Source organism: Sebastes umbrosus, chromosome 12, assembly GCF_015220745.1.
Source record: "Sebastes umbrosus isolate fSebUmb1 chromosome 12, fSebUmb1.pri, whole genome shotgun sequence".
In the NCBI taxonomy this organism is placed as follows: Eukaryota; Metazoa; Chordata; class Actinopteri; order Perciformes; family Sebastidae; genus Sebastes; species Sebastes umbrosus.
This window is the reverse complement of record NC_051280.1, coordinates 23633395-23655307: the sequence shown is the minus strand read 5'-3', so window position 1 is coordinate 23655307 and position 21913 is coordinate 23633395. Positions and strand designations below refer to the sequence as shown.

Below are 21913 nucleotides of genomic sequence, written 5' to 3'. Positions count from 1 at the left end.
TTATGTTTTTTCCTCATCCGATTACTGTGAAGGACAGAGGGTGTCCAGGTGTGACAGGAGGACCTCCCCATCCCATAACATGACGAAAGAAAAATAACTACATGTTTTCATCCTACCAATATTACATCAAAACTGAATATTATTCTAGTGTTTCTGCAGTTAAATACATTTAGAAAATGCCATAAATTGCTGTTTACTGAGCACCAAAAGACACCACAAGTCTCCACAATACACCAATCTCTTTTAACAAAAACAGAAATGGAAACCAGTTTAAAATAAAATGCACGAGGCCCACATGTAACTCTTTTAAATAATTGATCAACATCAACAGGTTAACTGACCTCAGATAAAGATAATCATAAAGCTGCTGTGGATATAAGACAGCAGAGGAAGCCAAACAGCTATTCAATTAATAGAGAAAATAATCAACAGATTAATAAACAATGAGCCCTAGACATATTTATTAAGACATTATCCATAGGCCTACATTCTTACATTTGGACAGTAACACCTGTTTGTCTCCAGACCAATATACATGTCTCAGTATGTAGGCCTGTTTTTTTTTCTTTTGAAGTGGAAATAATAAATGTTTCCATTAATAAATGTCTTATAATTGGAGTTTTTTTCCTGTTGTTTTCAGAAGATTTGTGTAAAGACTGTTTATATGAGCAGCTACATCAGTTTTGGATAATAAGTCAGTTGCTGTTCAGTGAACGATGTTGGTGTGAAGTTGAATCATTTTATTGATATTATAGTTTATATTTGAGACATTTTTCTTGCATTTTTTTTAACGTCTACTGATTATCAATGTGTTCTTTTTAAATGTGTTTTGTTAGATGTCATTTTATATCAGTTGTAATAATAACTGGGGGGAAGTGTGTTCTCATGTTCCTGACACCCTGAGCGTCTCTTATTTAAACAAGCTGACCGATAAGATGTACAACAGAAGTTTACACAAACAGATATTATTATAATGCAAAAAAACAGAAGTTCAATTGAAGTGACAAACATAACATTAAATCCTCTTTAGTCCCATCATGTTTGGAGACTGCTGTAGGAGTTTCGTTGTGTGTGTTTGTGAGAGGGAGAGCGAGAGCCAGGCTCACGATAAGAGAAGAATAGAAACTTCTCTCCTCCCCAGTTGTTGACAGAGCGATAAGGTGATATGTTGAATCATGGAAATCGTATGAGGTGCTGTTTGTTTCAAAGTTAGTAAGAGGGAATGAGTCGTCACACTGAAACCACTGAGCTTCGGTCTCCATGTATGACGACTCGTGATGCTCGTCCTGTTATCTGTGATGTAGAGTTATTAAACAGGAAGGATGCTGCATCTGTATATTTGGGTCATTTGGAGGTATCTTTTTGCCTTTATTAGATTTTACACAGTAGAAAAGCAACATGACTCAGGCTGGACATGAATCAGGGACGTTGTAATTTACATGGTCGGTATCTTAAAGTCTTCACCACCAGGACGCCCCAGTCAGAGGAGAGAAAGTGCCAGATGTAAAGATTTCCTCTTGCTGAAGTGTCCTCAAGCGAAACACCAAATCTTAATCAATTCAAAGGTCCAGGGATGCAGCTCTGTAGCTGAGCTTGACCTCTGACCTTTAACATTACTGGTTTCTCACATCTGATATGAACTTTTACGTTCTTTTCTAGGATAATGTCATAATCGAGAATCTCCACTTGTCAAGTGTGTTATTTTCTGGTGTGTTTGTCTCGCTTCCTGTCCGGTGGTCCGTTCTGCATCATGTTTTAGTGTGTGAGGGCGTTGGCGGGGCAAATAACTGCATCATTTACTCACTGACCAACCGTCGGCGGTTCACCTGAAGCCCCGTCGGAGTCAGTGATTCAGTTTCCCGTATTTACATTTAAACAGTTCTTATTTAGGTGCCAGGTGCGCCTATCACCACTGTGTCCACACCTCTCAGCACAAAGTAGCCCAACCCACGCTGCTGTATCACCCACTGGGCGAAACCCAACCGCCTCCACCCAACGCCGCCATCACTACAAAGTGCCACTTTTCATCCTCTGCCCGCACACCACACACCTGCTCACCTTTGGCACCAACTCATTTACACAGCTATACTTCAAGTATTCATCTATTTAAACTGGGCACAGACCATCCTGTGCCTCCCAGTATATTTCCTAACATCTGAAGGAGGAAACAACAATGGCGCCTTCGGTTCTGCAGAACGGTGGATTCATTCTGGGTTTGGTCGGTGCAGCAGCCCTCATCGCTGCTACTGCCATGAACAAATGGAGTGTCAAGGACAGGCAGGGGGACGTGGTGACGTCTGTTTACACCTACAAGGGTCTGTGGCAGGACTGTGAGACCGCTTCGTCAGGGTTCACCGAGTGTCGCCCGCTCTACGGCCTCCTGGGCTTCTCAGGTAGGACGAGATCTCTTGTATTTTAATGTGCAGAGCTTCTCCAGTGAGTTTGAGGCCATTGCTATTCTTATAATTAAACACAAACTGTATCTAGAATAAGTCTCCTTCACTGTCGAGGCCACAAGTTAATCTTTTGAGGAAATTAAAGCAGTCTTGGCTCTGGAACAATGATGCAGCGAGTAACGAAGTTTCAGGAAGTTGTACGTTTCGCGGAAGTTCTCTCACTATTTGTCAAGATCCAAGAGGGCCTAACTACTTCTTCTCAAATGAACAAGGAAGGAGGTTTTTCAAGTCGTATTCAGTTGCATTGAACCATGATGATGTGTGTAAGCAACATTTAGGGGGGCAACTTTTTCCTCTCTCTGCGTCACTTTCATGCCAAATATTTGTAAAATTAAAAAAAGGATGATGAGATGAGCAGCCAGTGCCTGTTGGTTTCTGAAAACTGTCACTAAAAGTGTCACTCAAAAGCACCAAATAGCTCCAATAAAGTTCTGGAACAAATATCATGTAGTGTAGAAATATATATTTTGTTCAATTTAAAGCCAATTTAAGGGGAAAGAGTGAAGGGTAAAATGAGGAATCGAATGGTTTAATAAAAGAGATGAAAGCATTTTGATTTGGTGCAAAAATTAAATCTATAACGATTTTTTCTCGCTTAGGTGTTGAAAAGATAAATCTCCTTGTAACTATTTAGTGTAAATTAGTTGATGATATTTTAAAATAATTTCTGTCGTCCTTACACTAACTCTTGCTCGGGCGTCGAGCCCACTCCTATCTGTGTTTGCATTAGCCCTGGTGCATTCTGGTCACTATAATGGACAGACTTAGTCAACACAGTTATCAGAAACAGAACAAACAACAAGCAAAGGGCAGGTTCCTACAGCACACCTACTGTAGGAGAATACAGGTCACATTATCACCTTAAATACATCATCTTCTCTGGAAGATTATTATGATGCAATATGAGGTCTAAAGGCAAAAGTCTTCTCCTTAGATGCATGATTTATGCCACATGTGATGCAGATTATTGTGCAATGTAGAGCTTCTTGGTAGAGTAAGATACAACGAACTAATCAGTAAATTTCAGACTCAGTATGAGGGTGTGTTTTCCGTCCACTAGGTGCTTTCCAGGCCGTGCGAGCCCTGATGATCGTGGGCGTGGTGTTAGGCGTCCTCGCGGCGGTGATATCCGTTTTCTCCCTGACCTGCCTCACGATGAACAGCATGCCAGACACCACCAAGGCCAAGATGAGCCTCACCGCAGGCATCATGTTCATCATCGCCGGTATGGTTACAAATCACATGAGAAACATGAAGTTTCACTCTGACATCTCTGATTGTTATGGAGTTTCACATATTAACGGTTTATTTGTGAAGTAAATAAACAACTTTTTGTGTCACTCTTGTGTACCCTCTCTCTCTCTCTCTCTCTCTCTCTCAGGTGTGTGTGGCATCGCAGGAGCTTCTATCTACGGCAATCAGATTGTGGCCAGTTTCAGGATGTCCACCAACTATGGAGGAGGAGGATACGGAGACAACATGGGTGGAGGGATGGGAGGAGGGATGGGAGGAGGGATAGGAGGAGGAGCGATACCCAGGTAGGACGTAAAGATGATTATTTTGTTTGTGTTTAGGGATTTATTATTCTCATGCAGGACCTATACAGTATACGTGTCGTTTGTCTTCACAGATACACATTTGGCCCTGCTCTGTTTGTAGCCTGGATAGGAGGAGGCATCCTGCTGATAGGTGGCATCCTGAAGTCACTGGCTTTCAGGGAGATGGTGAAAGATGAGAAACCACAGTGAGTCGCCTCCTCACAGATTTATAGTTGCTCACCTACTAACGTCTGTGGATTTATTTTGAGCGTGTTTTTATGCTCTTTTTACAATTATTGTTGCCTCTTTCTTTTCAGTTACCCGGGTGTCGCTTACAAACCTCAGCCCCGCACCAAAGCCGACCTCGGTGATCACCATTCAGAGAGCGGCAAGAAAGACTATGTGTAACTCCAACATTAGTGTTTACCAACCGTGTGCTTTTAGCTGTTCCCGTGCAGCATGCTTTGTATGTTTTTTTAGTTGCCTCACATTCAATTCTACGTATTTACTATCTGATAACGGGAAGTCAATGATGTCTCACATTGTAACAGCAGTCCAACATGTGGAAGAAGAAGTTTAAAGTTGTGGCCAAATATGTAGTTTTCACATGCACATCTCCGTGGTTACTGGATATTTATAAATGCTGTATGTAATTGAAACTTTTTTTTTTACTTGAGCTGTGTTAAATCATTTTATTTTTATGTTAATAAAACACTGATTTGTGAAATATGTGGTTTGAATTTCTCCAAGAATATAAATGGTATAAGAGAATTTAAACGCATCTGATTATTGACATGTGAAACTCATGACTTATATACAGTATAAGAGTAAAGGCATTATGCACCAAGGTTATAATAGTTTAGAATTTACAATTATTTTTTTATTTTAGCTTAGACTTTGATTTCATTTAATTTTAGTTGGTTTTTAAAGTGCGTTTACTAGTTTTACTTTAGTTTCAGTTTCTGAGAAAGGTTTAATTTGAGTTTTTTATATATTTAGTATTTGTTAGGGCCATAACAAATATAAAATATAATTTCTCAAGTATGTAGCCATATACATGCAAAATACATGGCTGGAAAACTGTAAGAATGGTCATGTTTAATGTTTAATCTTAAATTGCAGCATACTACCATCTCCTGGAACGTTCAATTTCTGTTTCAATGTCAAGAGAATAGACGGAAATTCATGCTGTCTCCTTTTTTTGGTAGTGATATATTATATATTATATGAATACTTAATTAATGCCACCAGAAATTAATTTATGTTCATTTTTTTTTAATAGTTTTTAACCAGGCAATATCATTTCAGTTTTGTTTTTATTTAAGGTTAACGTTTTTATTTAGTTTCAGTTTAATAAAAATGTTTTTCACTGCTTATTTATGTTTTAGTTTCAGTTTTAATTTACTATAATAACCTTGCTATGTGCTTGGTTTAAGTGTTGCTACTGGATCTGTAGCCAACTTGCTGTAATGATCTGCTCAATTTAAACAACTGCCAACAGCACTTTTCTTTAAAAAGAAGCTGCGCAAAGTAAAATCAGGAGTTACACTGCTGCTCTTTGTTTATCCAGACTGGTAGCTGTATAAAAAAATGTAACAGGAGAAGCCAAAGACGGTAAATCCAGGTCAGGGTGTCTCTTGATACAGTATATTCCTGTTATCTATCAACACTTTCATGCTGCATCGTCCTGTACTGGAAAAGATGGTTTTTGGTTCCCTTTCATGGAATAACCGATAAGAAAATACAGGGCAAAATCTACCATCCATAGATAACTGTAATTATGTAAGGAAATCGTAAAAGGGATGAGCATAAATATTTTTTTCCTATTTGAAAGGGAAAAGCTTTTTACTCACACACATAGATATTAGTGTAATAGTTCTAGAGAGATATATTTGAGAGCTAGTTTTGGCAAAACATTTAGCAATTTAGTGTGAAGGAGCCACTTTCTAAGCCTGTTTAATATGACTGCTTTAGTGTACCTGCATGCAATGTGTCCACCTGTTGGAGCAACTGGGTTGCAATACTGTTTCATACCACTAGATGTCAGCAAATTCATGTCTGTGGTTTTAAATCAGTATGAGGTGAGTCTGAGATCATAGAGTAACAAAGATGATTGTGTTATTATCATACGCTTCTGTTTACCATTAAAGAAATAAATTAGCTACTGACAGAAAAATCATCGGAGACTTTGTTTATTGTTGCATATTTAAACGGTCACCTCACTCGCTCAAAAACAAGCATCCAAAATAAACCCAGTTTCTCTTCAGAGCAGAAGATGCCGACAAACACAAACTGAACATCAGAACTCACATCCCAAAAGCTGGTTTACTGTGAGCTCTTCACTAACGGGTGCTTCGGCAAAGACTTCTGCATCTGGAGAGCAACTAGGATTCATTCTTACTACAAATCCCATCAGTCATAATGTTGAGCGTTATAAAAAAATAATCATACGAGAATATCAGACAGACAGAAGGGGAACATAAACTCCCACAGGTAGACAACGAAAACAGTTCATGATGTGCATTATTGTTTTTCAACCCCTCCCCGCTTTGAGCCATGATTCATCTGTATTGTCGATCATTATTTTGAGTGTGCTGCCTGTCGGGGCTCCGTGACTCTCACATAAGTTATTTGGTAAAATCCAGACAAGAAATTCTGGATTTTCAGATACAAAAACAGTCATATAGTGATTTAACAACCATCTATCAAGGCCAAGTTGTGTACAAATTGGTAAATAACTAAAGGGTCGGTTCACCCAAATTATGAAAAAAAGCATGTTTCTCAGTAGCTCCTAGTAGACTTTAGCCATAAGGATAGTTTTTATTTGCTTTCAAGAGTTTCTCTTGAGATTTCTGCTGCAACCTAAAGACAATGGAGGAGAGTGTATTTTTGTTTGTTGTACTCAAAAACATTGAAAAATTTGATTTACAGTGACAAATCTTTCCAGAAATAGTGTCTCAGTTTTCAGTGGAACTATTTCTTCAGCAGAAAGTAGTTCCAATGAAAACCGCTGACAGTGTGTGAGGTGGTTTATCTGCAGTGACCAGGACACAATTTATAGAAAGACAAGTTGCTGTTGGAATATTTTAAATGTCATTTTTCAGTGCTGCGAGCACCACAAACAAGACTCCATTTACTTGAAGGTGGAGACAGAAATCTCAGACACATAAAACAGAAAATATCCGCATGGCTACACACCACTAGAGGTGTTGTAATTTGGGTGAACCGACCTTTTAACTAAAGACTAAAAACAAACAAACATACACGCCTCTATATCTGCTCTAGTTTCTCACTCAGGAACTCCTCCACGCTGTCTGTGTTCCACTTGAGGATGCTGAGCTCCTCAGCAATGTTCCCGTTATCGTCCAAAAGCTTTAGTACAGGATCTGAGCCTCTCACGTACTGCAGAGTGGGAGGAGGAGGGGAGGGGGGGGCGAGAGAGAAAGTGTTAGGAAGACAGGTTTTCCCTCAATACTAATGAAAGATATTCAGAGACATGGTTGTGTGAGTCATCTGATTGACATAATCTGATTTCTCTTTGAAATTGCATATTTTTATCCAGATGTAATTTCATGTGCGTGAGATTATATCATCCCTACCTTGATCTGAAGACCCTTGAACATCTTCGGCTTGTCACTCCTGACAAAAGCTGGAAAAAAAAAACACCAGTGAGACAAATGTTAGGTAATGAATCAGTCAATTAGCCTTTCTATTTTAGCACCGAGGTCTGTAATTAGTGACAACTGCGAAACCTCCTGGGAATGCGGCGTTAACAGCGGCGGAGACAGTTGAGAACACAGGATGGCTACAGCTGAGGAAAACAAACGACAGCCATATGGCGCAGACGGGGCTCCAGACGTCTACCCCCATACTGAGGCGAGCTGATGTAACTCCATCAACGTAACCTGACACTGAATTAACCAAATGTTACACTGAGCAGAGATGGGAGGTCTGCTCCCAAGACACAGGGGGAAAAAAAACAAAAAAAAACTTCAAAAGCTTGTTTGAAAATCGGCCCTCGGGCGTTTTAGACCACCTACTGCCAAACGTGATTTCAGGAGGATACGTTTCACACACACATTCCCATTGATCAAGACACAGAATCACACAAAGCTTAGCTGCAGGAAAGAGCTGAAAAAGGTAATAAACATCAGAGTATAATCATGTTCCAATAGAGAACTCACCTTGGACTTGAGGGAACCTCCCCAATTTTCATCCACACACCTCAAGGATGGCCCCACCATAGAGCTGTGAGCAGAGAGACACATTGTCAGGTAGTCCATAAGGAGTTTTTTTCCCCCACACACATCAATGCCCGCACACAGAGACAGAACGGGCTGCTGCTGCTGCTGCTGGTGCTGGTAGGACGCCTGGCCCGGAGGAGTAATTTGATTCAGCCAGACTGATTCATAAACGTGTCCAGGCGACTCCTTGGGGGTCATTAAACCGTGAGGCTGTGCATATGGAGCAGGGCTGATGGATGGCCGTTTGTGCAGGACTCACTTGTAATCAGACCTCCAGCACCAATATACAATAAGTTAGAGGAAATTGGAGTGTCACGGCAGTATTTCACGACCACGCTCGCCGTTTCAGTCAAGAGGAGAGAGAGTGGTAAATGGCCTGGGTTGGCCGGTTTCACGCGGCAAATTAAATTACGCATGCAAAGCTGCGATCGTCTCTCCCGTTCCTGCCCTTCCACCCGTCTTCCTGTAAACAATCCAGCAATGCTGAAATTAAATTTCAATGCCTTTCATTTTACCACACATGGCAGATCAGAGAGTCAGAGTCACGACTCTGTTGAGAGCGGGAAACTAGGAAACAATTGATGGAGCGCTCTAACTGGACTCCTTGGAGCATTTCAATGTTTCAAAATGCTTCCTAATGAGCATAAGCATGAAAAGTATTACTTTCTCAATTACTCCATCCATGTATTCTCTTTATCTCCAACAACCTCGCAGGCTGAGAGAAACTATGTTCACCAGAGCCTGAAACATGGTGATGTTTTTAAATGAGGTAGTACGGTCAATAAAAGAATAAAAAAAAAAACAGGTCCTGATCATAAATAAATCAACAGTTTTTTTCCTTCTAAGTTTAATTAGGATATGTGATATTTAAAACCACAAAAATCAAGACTTTCAAACGATGTTGTTTTTTTCCTCATTAATTGGGGATTATTCTGAATCATTCAACCCTTCTTCAACAAGACAACATAATGATTCTGTAAGCCTCCAAACGCATTTTAAGAACATTTTTGGTGCGAGTCAAGATTAAAGGATAAGGCTGGCAATATTATACATTCTCTTATTGTTGACATGAAAACACCTAAACTAACAATGCATTAGTGTGTGTCTCAATGCTTTCTGACTTCCCCAGCTTGTGGGCGACCCTCAGCCCCAAGCCCACTAGTTCCTACTGAAGACATGCATCTTTAAAAACAAGTCACAAATATAGAGTTGCATGTTTTAAACAAGGCTAATTTATAATTTCCTAAAGCAGCTGGGCACTGCAGCTTTCTGCAAACGTTGCCCCAAAACTGCATGTGATTATCATAAAGTGGGCATGTCTGTAAAGGGGAGACTTGTGGGTACCCATAGAACCCATTTTCAGGTTAAGGGAACCCTTTGAAAATGGCCATGCCAGTTTTTCCTCGCCAAAATTTAGCGTAAGTTTGGAGCGTTATTTATCCTCCTTCCCGACAAGCTAGTATGACATGGTTGGTACCAATGGATCCCTGGGTTATCTAGTTTCATATGATACCAGTATCTCCACTGTAGCTCTAAAACTGAGCCCACTACAACCTAAAAAATCGCAAGTTGCATTAATGAGTTCAAGAAATTAGTGCCGTTAAAACAAAGTTGTGTTAACCCGTTAACTTTGACAGCCCTAGTCATAACATATTTAAATTGTGCTTGTTTTAGGATTTATATATGCACTTTGATATATTTTACACTTTTATCTGTTTTGAATTCAAGAATACATTCTTCTATTGGCATTGAAAAGTGCTATATAAATAAAATGATTCTGATTATTTGTTGGGGACTATTACTTGTAAGTGGGATTGGGTCATTGTTGGTTTTGGTCTTTTCATGGGATTCATTGATGATAAGAAAAAATATAGAACACTGCCAAACGTATCCTCTATGGTTTAAAAGGCCTGAAATGAAGGCTTCTCTTATGTTTTGTTTTTGTCAGTCTGGCCTGAGAGACTCTCAGGAAGGTTTTCCTGCTCTACAGAGACATGCAGTATAGTGGTTAGGTCTTTGAGAGGATGTGCCTTCCCAGTATTTGTTTGTGGTGCTAAACCTACAGTTCATAAAGTTCCAACGTTGAATACCCAAAGGTAAAAAGGACAAAGATGAATAATCTCAACTTCACCGATTTATTCTGGCCCTGTCAAACAAACATGCTAATGGTTCGGCCCTGGTGGCTTTCATCAGAGCATCATCAATGCTGGGACCTACTGTATATGTGCACCACGGTGCTCTGCAGAGAAGCGAGCACACATTTGAAAATGAGTAACCGAAATGCCATCCATGCCCAGTGAATCTTACTAATTGACAAGGCTGCGCAATAAGCCATTTCTCAGAGGGTTTAATGACACGGCACTGATGTCAATTGCGAGACTGAAAGAATTCTTAAGGCAGATAATTGTTGCTGTCTGAGGAGAAAATGTGCTTAGTGACACTGTCGTTTCTGCTGGTACCCTCAGAGTGCAGCTTGAGACACAGACAATTGCTCTTCTAAGTGACATTTTCACTCAAATCGCGAGGAGGAAGAGGAGTAATCTTTCCTCTAAGTGTCTGTCTGAAACAGAGTTATCGTCAAGAGGTGTAATGAGGTGTGCACTTCACTTTCCCAAGGTGCAGTTGCTAGGATACCGCACACGCTCTGGGGGCTTTGCTTAATCAAAGAAGAATTACATTGTTTTTCCACCATCACTTGACTAGGTGTTTATCCTTCAGAGCCGAACAGGGACTCCTTTTGAATCCGCTGTAATCACTGGAGCACAGTTACACCTCCTCGCTGCTTACAGAGAGGTTTGTTACCGCAAAACTTGGTATTTTGACCCCCGTGGGGGAGTGTCAAGCTAGGGGTTAAGGAGGCTCGACTCCGAACATCAGAGAAGGAGATTGAGACGGACGGCCACTGACAGAGTTTGTGTGTGGCAGCTCAGATCTGATGCACAGCTGCAAACAGTGTCAACAGACCCAGCGACAGGGAGGCTAAAATGAGGTTGTTTTTAGTAGCAGTTCAAATGCCGGAGGTCGTGATCCTGTCAATAAACGTGACACATTCTGACCCGGAGGTCCTCCGAGTGCTGCTACTGTCCACTGAGGAGCCTGTCGTCTGTGAAGCTCAGCAAATAACTAGAGCCAGTTTGTAGATCAGCTCAAGACCCAACAATTAATAAACTACCTGTTGTGCGTCATCACATTTGTCAAGTCATGCAGCACAGAATAACAATAAATGCCTTTCATTTGATCATTTTACTACATGCGCATTTGTTTACCTGGTTTCTGGTTACATTTCCTCCATTCTCACTACAATCTCCTTTTATAAGGTCTTTGTAACACACCCCTCCCTGTGACTGAATATAGACAGGCAATTACTTTCTGTTTGCCTGTTGTTCCCTTTACCTTGCGCCCTTCCATCTGGGCCTCCTGCTGGCAGCAATGCCCGCAGTCGGGCTGGAGCTTGGTGAGGCTGAACTCCCCGAGAAGGTCACAGGAGCTGCATAGCAGGTTGCTGGAAAAGCCCAGCTCCCGGCACGCCTCAGACGACAGATCGGCACTGTACGCCGACAGCTGGGGAGAGGAAGGGAGAGATAAGAGTCCCACAGAGAGGAACAAATACAAGGCCACGTTTTAATAAAGTGCTTACTTCTCATATGCAGATGCGTGAGAATAAAAAAGCCGATATGGCCGTCCTTGACCAGAGAAATACAATTTTGTCGACTAATCGATTAGTTGATTTTTATTCGACAGAGCTGTAAAATTGAGTTTCTCCACAAAGAATCACACAAAAGCACCCCTTTAAATCTCGTGTTCACCAGAGATGTGCTCATAAGTTTCTTAGAAATTAGTCATTCAGCATGGAAAAAGAATAAAAAAAAAAACTGACTAAAGAAGTTTTAGTCGACTAAGACCAAAACGACCAATTAGTCGACTAAGAGAGAGGCAGACCTAGTTACTGATAAAAAAGCCTGAAATTAGGAATTGACATTGTGGATAATTGAATGCTTTAAAAGTTTAATAAAATCCTGAAACAAACACAGATGAGAACTGTGATGTAACTTGTATGTAGTGCTGCGAATAACTCTAAATTACAATGACGAGTTCTGTGTTATTCAGCCTATAGGACAGTAGTGCTAAAACTACAACATATCATCATCTATGATCTGCAAAGTTTGTATTCAATTAATCAAAGAATCTAAGCCCTCAGTGACATCTTAAGAGTCCTTAATGTCTCTCCCCATACTGCCATTGTCAGGTTTTCCAGAAAACTCTAACTGTAACACCTCCAAGCAATTAGATATTCTCGCTTTCATTTCCCTACAGGCGAGACGGCATCTTCTTCTTCGCTGGAAGTCCACTAAACCTCCCTCCAGCACTCACTGGCTCAGTGACACCAGGTCCTTTCTAAAGCTAGAGAAGATTTAGATATACAGTGGGAGCTAATTCTGATAAGTTCTTTAATAAATGGCAATCTTTTCTATTGTTCTTTCACTGTCTTGCAATCTCTGTCCCCTGACTGACGGACCCTCCTACCCCTTTTTTTCCTTTTGTGTTAGTGGGATTGAACTTTGAATAGTATGATTTCATCTTTAAAATGGAGAAAGTATGGCTTGTCTTTCTTTTGATCCATTGAGATGCAAAGTACACGACTTTGATTACTTTATTATTACTAGGTTTCTACTTTTTGACTGATTCTCATTGTTAAATTGACATAATTTTCGCTGTAACTACATAAGTTCTTAACAAAGCATTTGTTTGATTTGTGATGTGGAAAGAAACTGTAATCAGCAAATGTTTGGTATTTTCCTTTGATGAGGACTTGTAATTCATACTGTGCAATATTTTCAGGTGGAATTTCATTTCATTATCACTGTGCAATATCATTTTTCCACTTGTGCAATTTTATTAATAGTCTGTTTATTGTGATTACAGTATATACCGCTCCTATTTTTATATTTCCTTATAGTTAATTGTTCATATTTTGTTTCATTTTGTTTAGCTCTTTTTTTTACTGTGCTAGCTTCTTGTTTTTTTGCACTATCCCCTTTGCTGCTGTACACTGCAAATTTCCCCACTGTGGGACTAATAAAGGAATATCTTATCGTATCTTATCTTAAAATGGATTATCAAATAAGAGCATTAGACTCAATTAACTTTGACTTAATTATAAATCATTTCTGCACAATTCTCAGGTAGAAGAGATGTGCTTGTCTGGTAGGAATGTGGGTAAACAGGCAAGCTAATTAACAGTCTGGTGAGGTGTGTTCATCCTGTTTGCAGCTAAAGAACAAACTGTAGTGAAAATGTCCTGGACCTGGTGTCATATTGAATAACAGAGGACTCCGCTGATGCTTCAGGTACTTTTGTTTTGTCCATTTTTCCTTGACAGACAAGCTAATAATGACCAGGATTGGATAAGGGCCTTGTTTCAGGACAGCACGGTTTCAACATTTTATTGAGGAATTATGTTAGTGATATTGACCGGAAGAAAGTTTGGTCCTTACCGCAAAAGTTCCTTCTAACAAATAAGGTAAAAGAGGTGTCATTTAAGTTGATCCACAGATTCTATCCAGTGGAACATTTCTTACAAAAGTTAAAGCGTGACATAGATGTAAATTGTTCCTTCTGCGAATCACATTCTGAAACTTGCTCTCATTTATTCTGGTCCTGTAAATATACATGTGTATTGTGGAAAGATGTCAATAATTTTATACGTGTTAACATTTTCTCAGATTTTGCACTGTACTATAGAAATATTATATTTGGTTTCTATGATTACAGTGAAAAAGACAGTAATGCATTTTTTCTTATTAACTTAATTTTAATTCTCGCAAAGTTCCACATTCACAAGTGCAAACTTACCAAAAAAAAAAGCCTAATTTCTTTGTATTTATGAAAGAAATGGAATTATATCTGTCAAAAAAGCAATGAAAACAATGAATGTATGCAATATCTTTAAAGTTTTTAAGTGAAATTATTGTCATACTCTTGGGTTGTCTTTTTTTTTATTATTATCTATTTTTTTTATTGTGTTTTTTTTTTTTTATATTTTATGTTGGTTTTGTTTAATTTCTGTTGTCCTTTTATGTTTGTCACAGCTCTTTGTTTATGTTTCCGCTATGCTTCTTCTGTATGTAAACGTGTTTAATGTTTTCTGGTGTTACTATGTATCTCCACTTAATTTAATGCTTTTATTGGCCTTTTATTGACTGTATTTGTTACCTGTTTATGTGTCTTTGTCCTCATTTGTTTGTTGTGTTTTTAGCTTGACAGCCCTGTGCTTGTCATTGCTACTTTTAATGTATTTTTTATTATTGTAAAGCACTTTGTGATTTTGTATCTGTGAAAGGTTTTATACAAATAAACTTTACTTACTTACTTAATATACTGTCATGTTGAAATAATAATAATAAAATAAAATAATGAGCATGAGTATTTACATCCGGGTAATCTGTTGTCTCTTTCAGGATTCAGGAAACTAGTCATCTCAAATTACCCCATAGAAATACTCACCTATCTAATGTGAGCTGTATCTGAGCGTGTGTATCTGTATTATGCACTCTCTTTCCTTGTCACTGCGGTTACTCTATGACTCTAGCTGGAAATAATAACAATCTTTTGACTAGTTTCAGGCGTTTAAAGGCTCATTTAGGACAGATTGTGACGGGAAACATTTATAACACCGGAAGTATTGGTTTACAGTTGCCTTTCTCTTTCAAACACACACATTTCGGCAAACCAGTCAGTTTATACATGTTATATATAACATAAATCAGTTATCTAACACATGAATCCGTCCTCCAGCAGGGCTCTCAGGTTAGGACGAGAGAGCCACGTCATTTTGAAGCTCAGCAGGATGCGGCTCATAAAACTGAACATCACGTTAAGACAGCTGACAACCGACAGCTAGGATAACTATATAAAGCTCCACAGTTGTTTATGTTCAGTGTTATTGAACTCACCGTTTGTAGCAGCGAGAGGAGCCACAGGAGATAAACCTCTCCCGACATCTTAGCCTGCTTTGTTAGCGAGAACTACTCTGAGGACCTCTTTAGTTTCCGGAAGAGGCTGCCCGCGCCGCGCCTGACCGTTAAACTTCATAACTCTATAGCGCCTCTCCAGTGGCTCCCTGTGGATTTATAAACATGGACATTAATTACTGTTTTTTTGTTTACATTTTCATTTCTATTTATCATTGTTGTAGGTCTATGGTACGACGGTAGTATTAGGGCCACATTGAGGAAAATAAATAAATCTGAGATTTCGAGAATAAAGTCATAATATTATTTTCTTAGTTACAACTTTATTCTCGTAAAATTACGATTTTATTCTCGTAAAATTATGTCTTTTTTCTCGTAAAGTTATGACTTTATTCTCGTAATATTACAACTTTTTTTTTCTTGAAATAGTATGACTTTATTCTCGTAATATTACAACTTTTTTCTCGTAATATTACGACTTTTTTCTCATAAAGTTATGACTTTATTCTCGTAATATTACGACTTTATTCTCGTAAAATTACGACTTTATTCTCGTAAAATTACGACTTTTTTCTCATAAAGTTATGACTTCATTCTCGTAATATTACGACTTTTTTCTCGTAAAGTTATGACTTTATTCTCGTAATATTACAACTTTTTTTTCTTGAAATAGTATGACTTTTCTCGTAAAGTTCTGACTTTATTCTCATAATATTACGACTTTTCTCTTGTAATATTACGACTTTTTTTCTCATAAAATTATGACTTTATTCTTGTAATATTACGACTTTTTTTCTCGTAAAGTAATGACTTTATTCTCGTAATATTACGAATTTTTTTCTCGTAAAGTTCTGACTTTATTCTCATAATATTACGACTTTTCTCTTGTAATATTACGACTTTTTTTCTCGTAAAGTAATGACTTTATTCTTGTAATATTACGATTTTTTTTCTCGTAAAGTAATGACTTTATTCTTGTAATATTACGAATTTTTTCTCGTAATATTATGACTTTTTTTTCGGAAAGTTACGACTTTATTCTTGTAATATTACGATTTTTTTCTTGTAATATTATGACTTTTTCTTGTAATATTTTGACTTTATTCTGTAAATCTCATCTCTTTTTTCCCTCAGTGTGGCCCTAATACTCCGTAGTACATTTGCACTTTGGTCCTCACTGCATTAGACTTATATACTATATACTTAGACTATAAACTGTGTTACCTTCATCACAATGATCAAATGTTTTGTGGCTCTTTTGATAGTAAAGGTTGCTGACCACTGTCATAACTGATCGTTTTTTTTTTTTCGAAACAGTTCGACGCTTTCTCACATAACATCGTTAATTTAAGTTATATTATTATTTTTTTATAAATATTTTAGTAGTTTAGAAGATTTTAATTTCATTTTAGTTCAGGCATATTCCATAGTCGACTCAAAATGTCTTTCTTCTTCGCCGCTCTGCTGTTACCATGGGTTACCATCGGTTCGAAAAAGTAACGGGCGACATCTGCTGGATGAGTTCACGGTCAGTTTGAGAAAATCGTCCAATCCGGTTTGAACAGGCAGCGACTCTCGACGAATAGATATCCTCGGCTGTGTTGGTGGACTGTTGATACATCCAATGGGCCAATGAGTGGTAGTTATAGTGTGTCCGTGTGGTGCGGTGGTGGACACACACTTGGATGGGACCAGGACAGCAGCGCTACATGGCAGGCGACAGCGGCTGGTACACCCCGGAGCGACTATCTGGACAAACCGTTAGATCTCTACGACGCTCCGCTGTTTGGAATTGACGAAATAACCAAGCTGAGCATGAACGCATCGCATTTAAGGTAATCAGAGGATATATACAGTGGGAGAGATATCTCCACACACACAGAGGGGGAGAGAGAGGGCCATGCTCAGACACTCTTTGTAATCACCGTCGTGTGTGTGTGTGTGTGTGTGTGTGTGTGTGTGTTTGCAGCGTCTCCTTCTCTGAGCATGGACTGATCAAATCAACCCCTCTCTGGATGATTTGATGGGGCTGCTCCGAGTCATGATGCCGCCCAAGTTGCAGCTGCTGGCGCTGCTGGCGTTCGCAGTGGCCATGTTCTTCCTGGAGAACCAGATCCAGAAGCTAGAGGAGTCCCGGGGGAAGCTCGGTAAGTTGCAGCTGCAGCACCGATCATCACATCCCATATAGTCACACAAACACCTCCAGGAGCATGCACCGCAGGCCAGGCTGGCTGGGTGTCACATGCACATATATATATGTGCATCACCATTGTTGTGCATTTGTGATCAATGTGCTGAGAGAGCTGCAGCACTTTCATGCAATGTTTAATGATGTGCAAGCTGAACTTTGCATGACCAATTCAGAGTATTTGTAGTAAATTGAATGCCTATACAGATACCTCTCATATTAATCTGTGCAATGCAGTGTGGGATTGAGGAGCTGTCTTCAGCCTGTTGCCCCTGTGGCAGTATGTGTGTGTGTGTTTGTATACTTATGCAGCTGCAGAAGCAAACTGTTATTTTCATCATTGGTTAATCTGACAGTTATTTTCTAGATGTGATGAATGGTTTGGCTTATGCAATGTCAGAAAACATTGGAAAAGATATTCAGTTTATATAATGATTTAAAAAAGCTGCAGAAAAGCATTGCAAATCAGTGTATTTATTCAGAAGCTGGAACTGGAGCATGTTTGTCATTTCTGCTTCAAAAATAACATAATTGATTAACTGATTTTCAAAATAGGTGCATCATTGGTTAATCTGACTGTTATTTTCTAGATATGATGAATCGTTTTGCATATGCAATGTCAGAAAACATTGGAAAAGATATTCAGTTTATATAATGATTTAAAAAAAGCAGCAGAAAAGCATTGCAATTCAGAAGCTGGAACTGGAGCATGTTTTGTCATTTCTGCTTCAAAAATAACATAATTGATTAACTGATTTTTTTAGAATAGTTGCAGATGTATTTTCTGTCATCGACTGAGATTAGAAACCAGCAGCTAATTTGGAAGTATAGGATGTGCAGTATTGTAGCTGGTGGTTCTGGAGTCAGCCTGGAAGATGGGATGGTCACTGGTCACTGATGAATAGGGATGCACCGATCCGACTTTTGCAGTGACTTTGTCGTCTTCCAGCACTAGGATCAGCATTGATTCATGGAGAGACCTTTGTCTGGTCAGCTAACATTACTGCCAAGCAGCTGAAATATAGAGTGATATTGTGGTTTTAGCTGACGTGTGTCGCCTCACTGCTTTGACGGATGCTCGTTCACATTCAGGTAGCGCGTGCACATGGGCGAGCGCGAGCAACAGGACGCTGACTTTAGTTGATTTAACGGCCACAGGTGTCGCTGTTGCAACCAATTTCTGATTCTTACAAACAGTCCCTTTAAACTGACTTAATTTTCGCTATAACTACATAAGTGATTAACTGATTTTCAAAATAGTTGCAGATTTATTTTCTTGTCATCGACTGAGATTAGAAACCAGCAGCTAAAGTGGAAGTATAGGATGTGCAGTATTGTAGCTGGTTGTTCTGGAGTCAGCCTGAAAGATGGGATGGTCATCGGTCACTGATGAATAGGGATGCACCGATCTGACTTTTTCAGTCTCGATACCGTTAGTGTTATCTGGGCTTTGGGTATCGACTGATACCGAGTACTGATCCGATACCAGAGTTTAATTAATGAGCTGTGTGGAAGTGACTGGGATCATTCTATTAGGCAACATCAGGCTTGACTTAAACATTGCTCTCCTAACTTTGTAAAACAAAATGTAACAAATAAATACATAGATACAAATTTAGTGAATTTTTATTTATTATTAAAATAATAAATTGTACACCAGAAACCTGGAAAAAAAAATCTGAAAAATGAACAGGAATTACATTTCAAGTAAAAACCTTTTTAATGCAGCATCAAATTGGTCAAAACGTAAACAGGAATTAAAATCCCTGTATATAATGTATATAAACATAGAATTGAATTGAATAGATCGGCCCCATTGTCACCGATATCTGATCCAGTAATTGAGTCGGTATCGGTCCGATATCCGATCCAGTATCAGTATCGGTGCATGAATATACAGTACAGGAAACCTTTTTTTGCTCCAAGTTAAGTTTTTAGTGATATTCTGCATACATCGGGGACGCCACCCTGCTGCAAATCCTCTCCTGCCCCTTTACCAAACTCTCCTCTCCTCTGATTGAAACGTGGCCCGGCGCTGCGTTCAAATCTCATTGCTCGCTCCCATCAGGGGCTCACTCCCAATAAAGATCTGGGACATTGCAGGATTATCCCTCTGGTGCCTCCACTGTGGGGATTTTTTAAGGAACAGCAGAGCGGTGCAGACAATCTGAGGGTGCAGCCAGCCAGCGTACCTCGGGGGTTCAAACACCACCTCTTCTTGTATCATTTGATGAGAGTTTGGAGCCTGCTGCTGAAGAGACAATTTTCACTGCAGTCGTTTTGACACGTTATAGCAGGAAAGGCACAGGTGTAATCAATACCATTAAAAAGGGCTGCGGTGAATTCCATTTAGGTGAGGCACTTCCTTGTGTTGTGCATGCTGGCTCATTCAAATGGCTTACAGGGACGACACTTAATGAGACAGAGAAACTGCTCATTTTATTGGTAACACCTGTGCTATGACTGTGAAAAAAGACCTATTACACTTTAACTAAAGGCCTTTTTCACGGAAAACATTTTTACTTGCCACAGCAGGAAAAGCACAGGTGTAATTAATGAAATAAATTATGGCTGAATCCATTTAGCTGCTTTGATTTCAGGTTTGTTTTTCCTGCTATGACCTGTCAAAATGTCTGCAATGATAAAAGGCCTATTACATATTTTAAAGGCCCTGCTCACCCACACAGGTGTCATCCTGGATGATTAAAGTGAGGGCTGTCACGATCATGAATTTTAGTTGGCGATTAATTGTCCTACAAATGATTGCGATTAATAAATTAAATGTCTTTTTCTGTTCATTTTATGCCATGCAGTGTTGCTGTTGTGTTTGGCTTTGCAACTAAATCCATGTTGTTAGTTTCAACGGCTGCTCATCAAAATGATGCCAATTAATCTCCTAATAGTTTTGCTAAACTAATGTTTCATCTCTCGCTTTGCTGCACAGATTTATGTTAAAGGAGCAGTGTGTAGGATTTAGTGGCATCTAGTGGTGAGGTTGCAGATTGCAACCAACTGAGTACCCCTCCGCTCACCCCTCCCTTTCCAAGCGTGTCAGAGAACTACGGTGGCCTTCAGTTACGTAAAAACAGTAAAGGCTCTCTCTAGAGACAGTGTTTAGTTTGTCCGTTCTGGGCTACTGTAGAAAACATGACGGACTCCATGAAGAGGACTCGCTCCCTATGTAGATAGGCTCATTCTAAGATAACGAAAACACAACGATTCTTATTTTCAGGTGATTATACACTAAAGAAAAATAGTTATGAGTATTATATTCCATTTCTGCCAAAAAGAAAATCCTACACACTGATCCTTTAAATAGCTTGATCTAAAACTGTTGTTTATGTAACAACATGGTTCAAGACTGTTAATTAACGTAGCTTTCTTTGGTTTTGAGGAACTACAGAGACAAACTAAAACATAACCTGTACATTTACTGTACTGTGCATAACCAATGCCTGGACCCAAGCTACTCTTATAACACCATGCTTCCATCCAAACATGTTTATGTGAATTATCTAATTAGAAAAGCTGGATGGAAGCGACAACTCCAGCGTAACTTTCCCCAGAGCTGTGAAACACACTGCTGCACCCGTAGGGGAGACTCCCCACTATAAATCAAGAGACCCGTTATCGGCACCTCTCTGTCATCATGTTGCTTCGTAAGCAACAAATATGGTCTCATATGAGCTGAAACACAAAAACCTGTCCAACAGCTTTTTGTTTCCATGGTTTTTTCCTGCCATTGGGACCTTGGGTTCAGGTAGACAGTTTAATTGCCTCAACCAAGCTGAAGCAAACGCACCTAATTCCTTTTCTATTAGTAACAGTGGCTTTAAATTCCCTTTATTGTGGAATCTAATGACTATGCAAAATGATCGCGGTCATCTAAAATAATCGCGATCACGTAATAATTGCGACAGCCTGGGTTACTTAGACCTCTGCTCAGGGTGGCGTTGGGTCATTACTATGCTAGTAAATATGACAAACTCTATGTATTTATGAGAGTGATAAAGGTGCAACAAAACTAACAAGAGAGTCAGTGAAGCCCGGTCTGTACAGACCCACACAGTCATGAGAAGAGGTCTAATTAGCCCAAATAAGTGAAAACACCTGTGTGTGTGAATCACGACTGCGTCGGGGCTTGAAAGGGCTGCAACTAATGAACATGCTGATTAATATGTTGTCTTTTTCAGTCAGCGCTGTCCTACCGTCTGTCCTGTGTGACGACTTCAAATACCTTTTTTTCTCACCAGCTGTCTAAAACCCGAAGATATTGAATTTAGAGTTACAATAGACCTTTTCAAACTTGACAATTTAATTATTCTAAATGGGCAACTTTGTATTTCCTGTTCCAATAATTGTTAAAGTACATTTTCAAGCAAAATGCCCATTATTTGAAGATTCCAGCGTCTCAAATGTGAGAATTTACTGTTTGTTTCTTGTGTTAAATAATAATGGTAACCGTTGAATAGATTGTTGGTTGAAGAAAACATGACATTTTCACTATTTTTTAATG

At 39.2% G+C, this 21913-nt stretch overlaps 3 protein-coding genes across 3 annotated transcripts in view; 2 read left to right on the top strand and 1 right to left on the bottom strand.

Moving 5' to 3' along the window:
* Window positions 1-2078: 2078 nt before the first annotated feature.
* Window positions 2079-4771, top strand: cldn18 (claudin 18). The gene is made up of 5 exons (XM_037786484.1): window positions 2079-2393; window positions 3517-3681; window positions 3838-3994; window positions 4087-4200; window positions 4312-4771. The coding sequence occupies exons 1-5, from the start codon at window positions 2174-2176 to the stop codon at window positions 4400-4402; spliced, it is 747 nt and encodes a 248-aa protein (XP_037642412.1). The 5' UTR covers window positions 2079-2173; the 3' UTR covers window positions 4403-4771.
* A 1399-nt stretch (window positions 4772-6170) lies between these two features.
* selenof (selenoprotein F) lies at window positions 6171-15335 on the bottom strand. Its single transcript, XM_037788028.1, has 5 exons — window positions 15192-15335; window positions 11632-11799; window positions 8179-8242; window positions 7594-7643; window positions 6171-7396 (listed from the first exon to the last, which is right to left on the bottom strand). The coding sequence occupies exons 1-5, from the start codon at window positions 15237-15239 to the stop codon at window positions 7265-7267; spliced, it is 462 nt and encodes a 153-aa protein (XP_037643956.1). The 5' UTR covers window positions 15240-15335; the 3' UTR covers window positions 6171-7264.
* A 1420-nt stretch (window positions 15336-16755) lies between these two features.
* hs2st1a (heparan sulfate 2-O-sulfotransferase 1a) overlaps window positions 16756-21913 on the top strand; it is a 28946-nt gene continuing 23788 nt past the window's right edge. Inside the window, exons 1-2 of the mRNA XM_037788040.1 lie at window positions 16756-17044; window positions 17179-17356. Of these exons, the coding sequence (XP_037643968.1) occupies window positions 17233-17356 (124 nt within the window). The 5' untranslated portion in view covers window positions 16756-17044; window positions 17179-17232. The remainder of the gene's footprint in view (window positions 17045-17178; window positions 17357-21913) is intronic.

What these genes read in the sequence shown, in the direction of transcription:
- cldn18 (XM_037786484.1), top strand. Translation starts at nt 2,174, where the DNA reads ATGGCGCCTTCGGTTCTGCAGAACGGTGGATTCATTCTGGGTTTGGTC. An exon ending in GGAGGAGGAGCGATACCCAG is followed by an intron (nt 3,995 to 4,086) that starts GTAGGACGTAAA and finishes TTGTCTTCACAG; the next exon opens with ATACACATTTGGCCCTGCTC. An exon ending in GTGAAAGATGAGAAACCACA is followed by an intron (nt 4,201 to 4,311) that starts GTGAGTCGCCTC and finishes CTTTCTTTTCAG; the next exon opens with TTACCCGGGTGTCGCTTACA.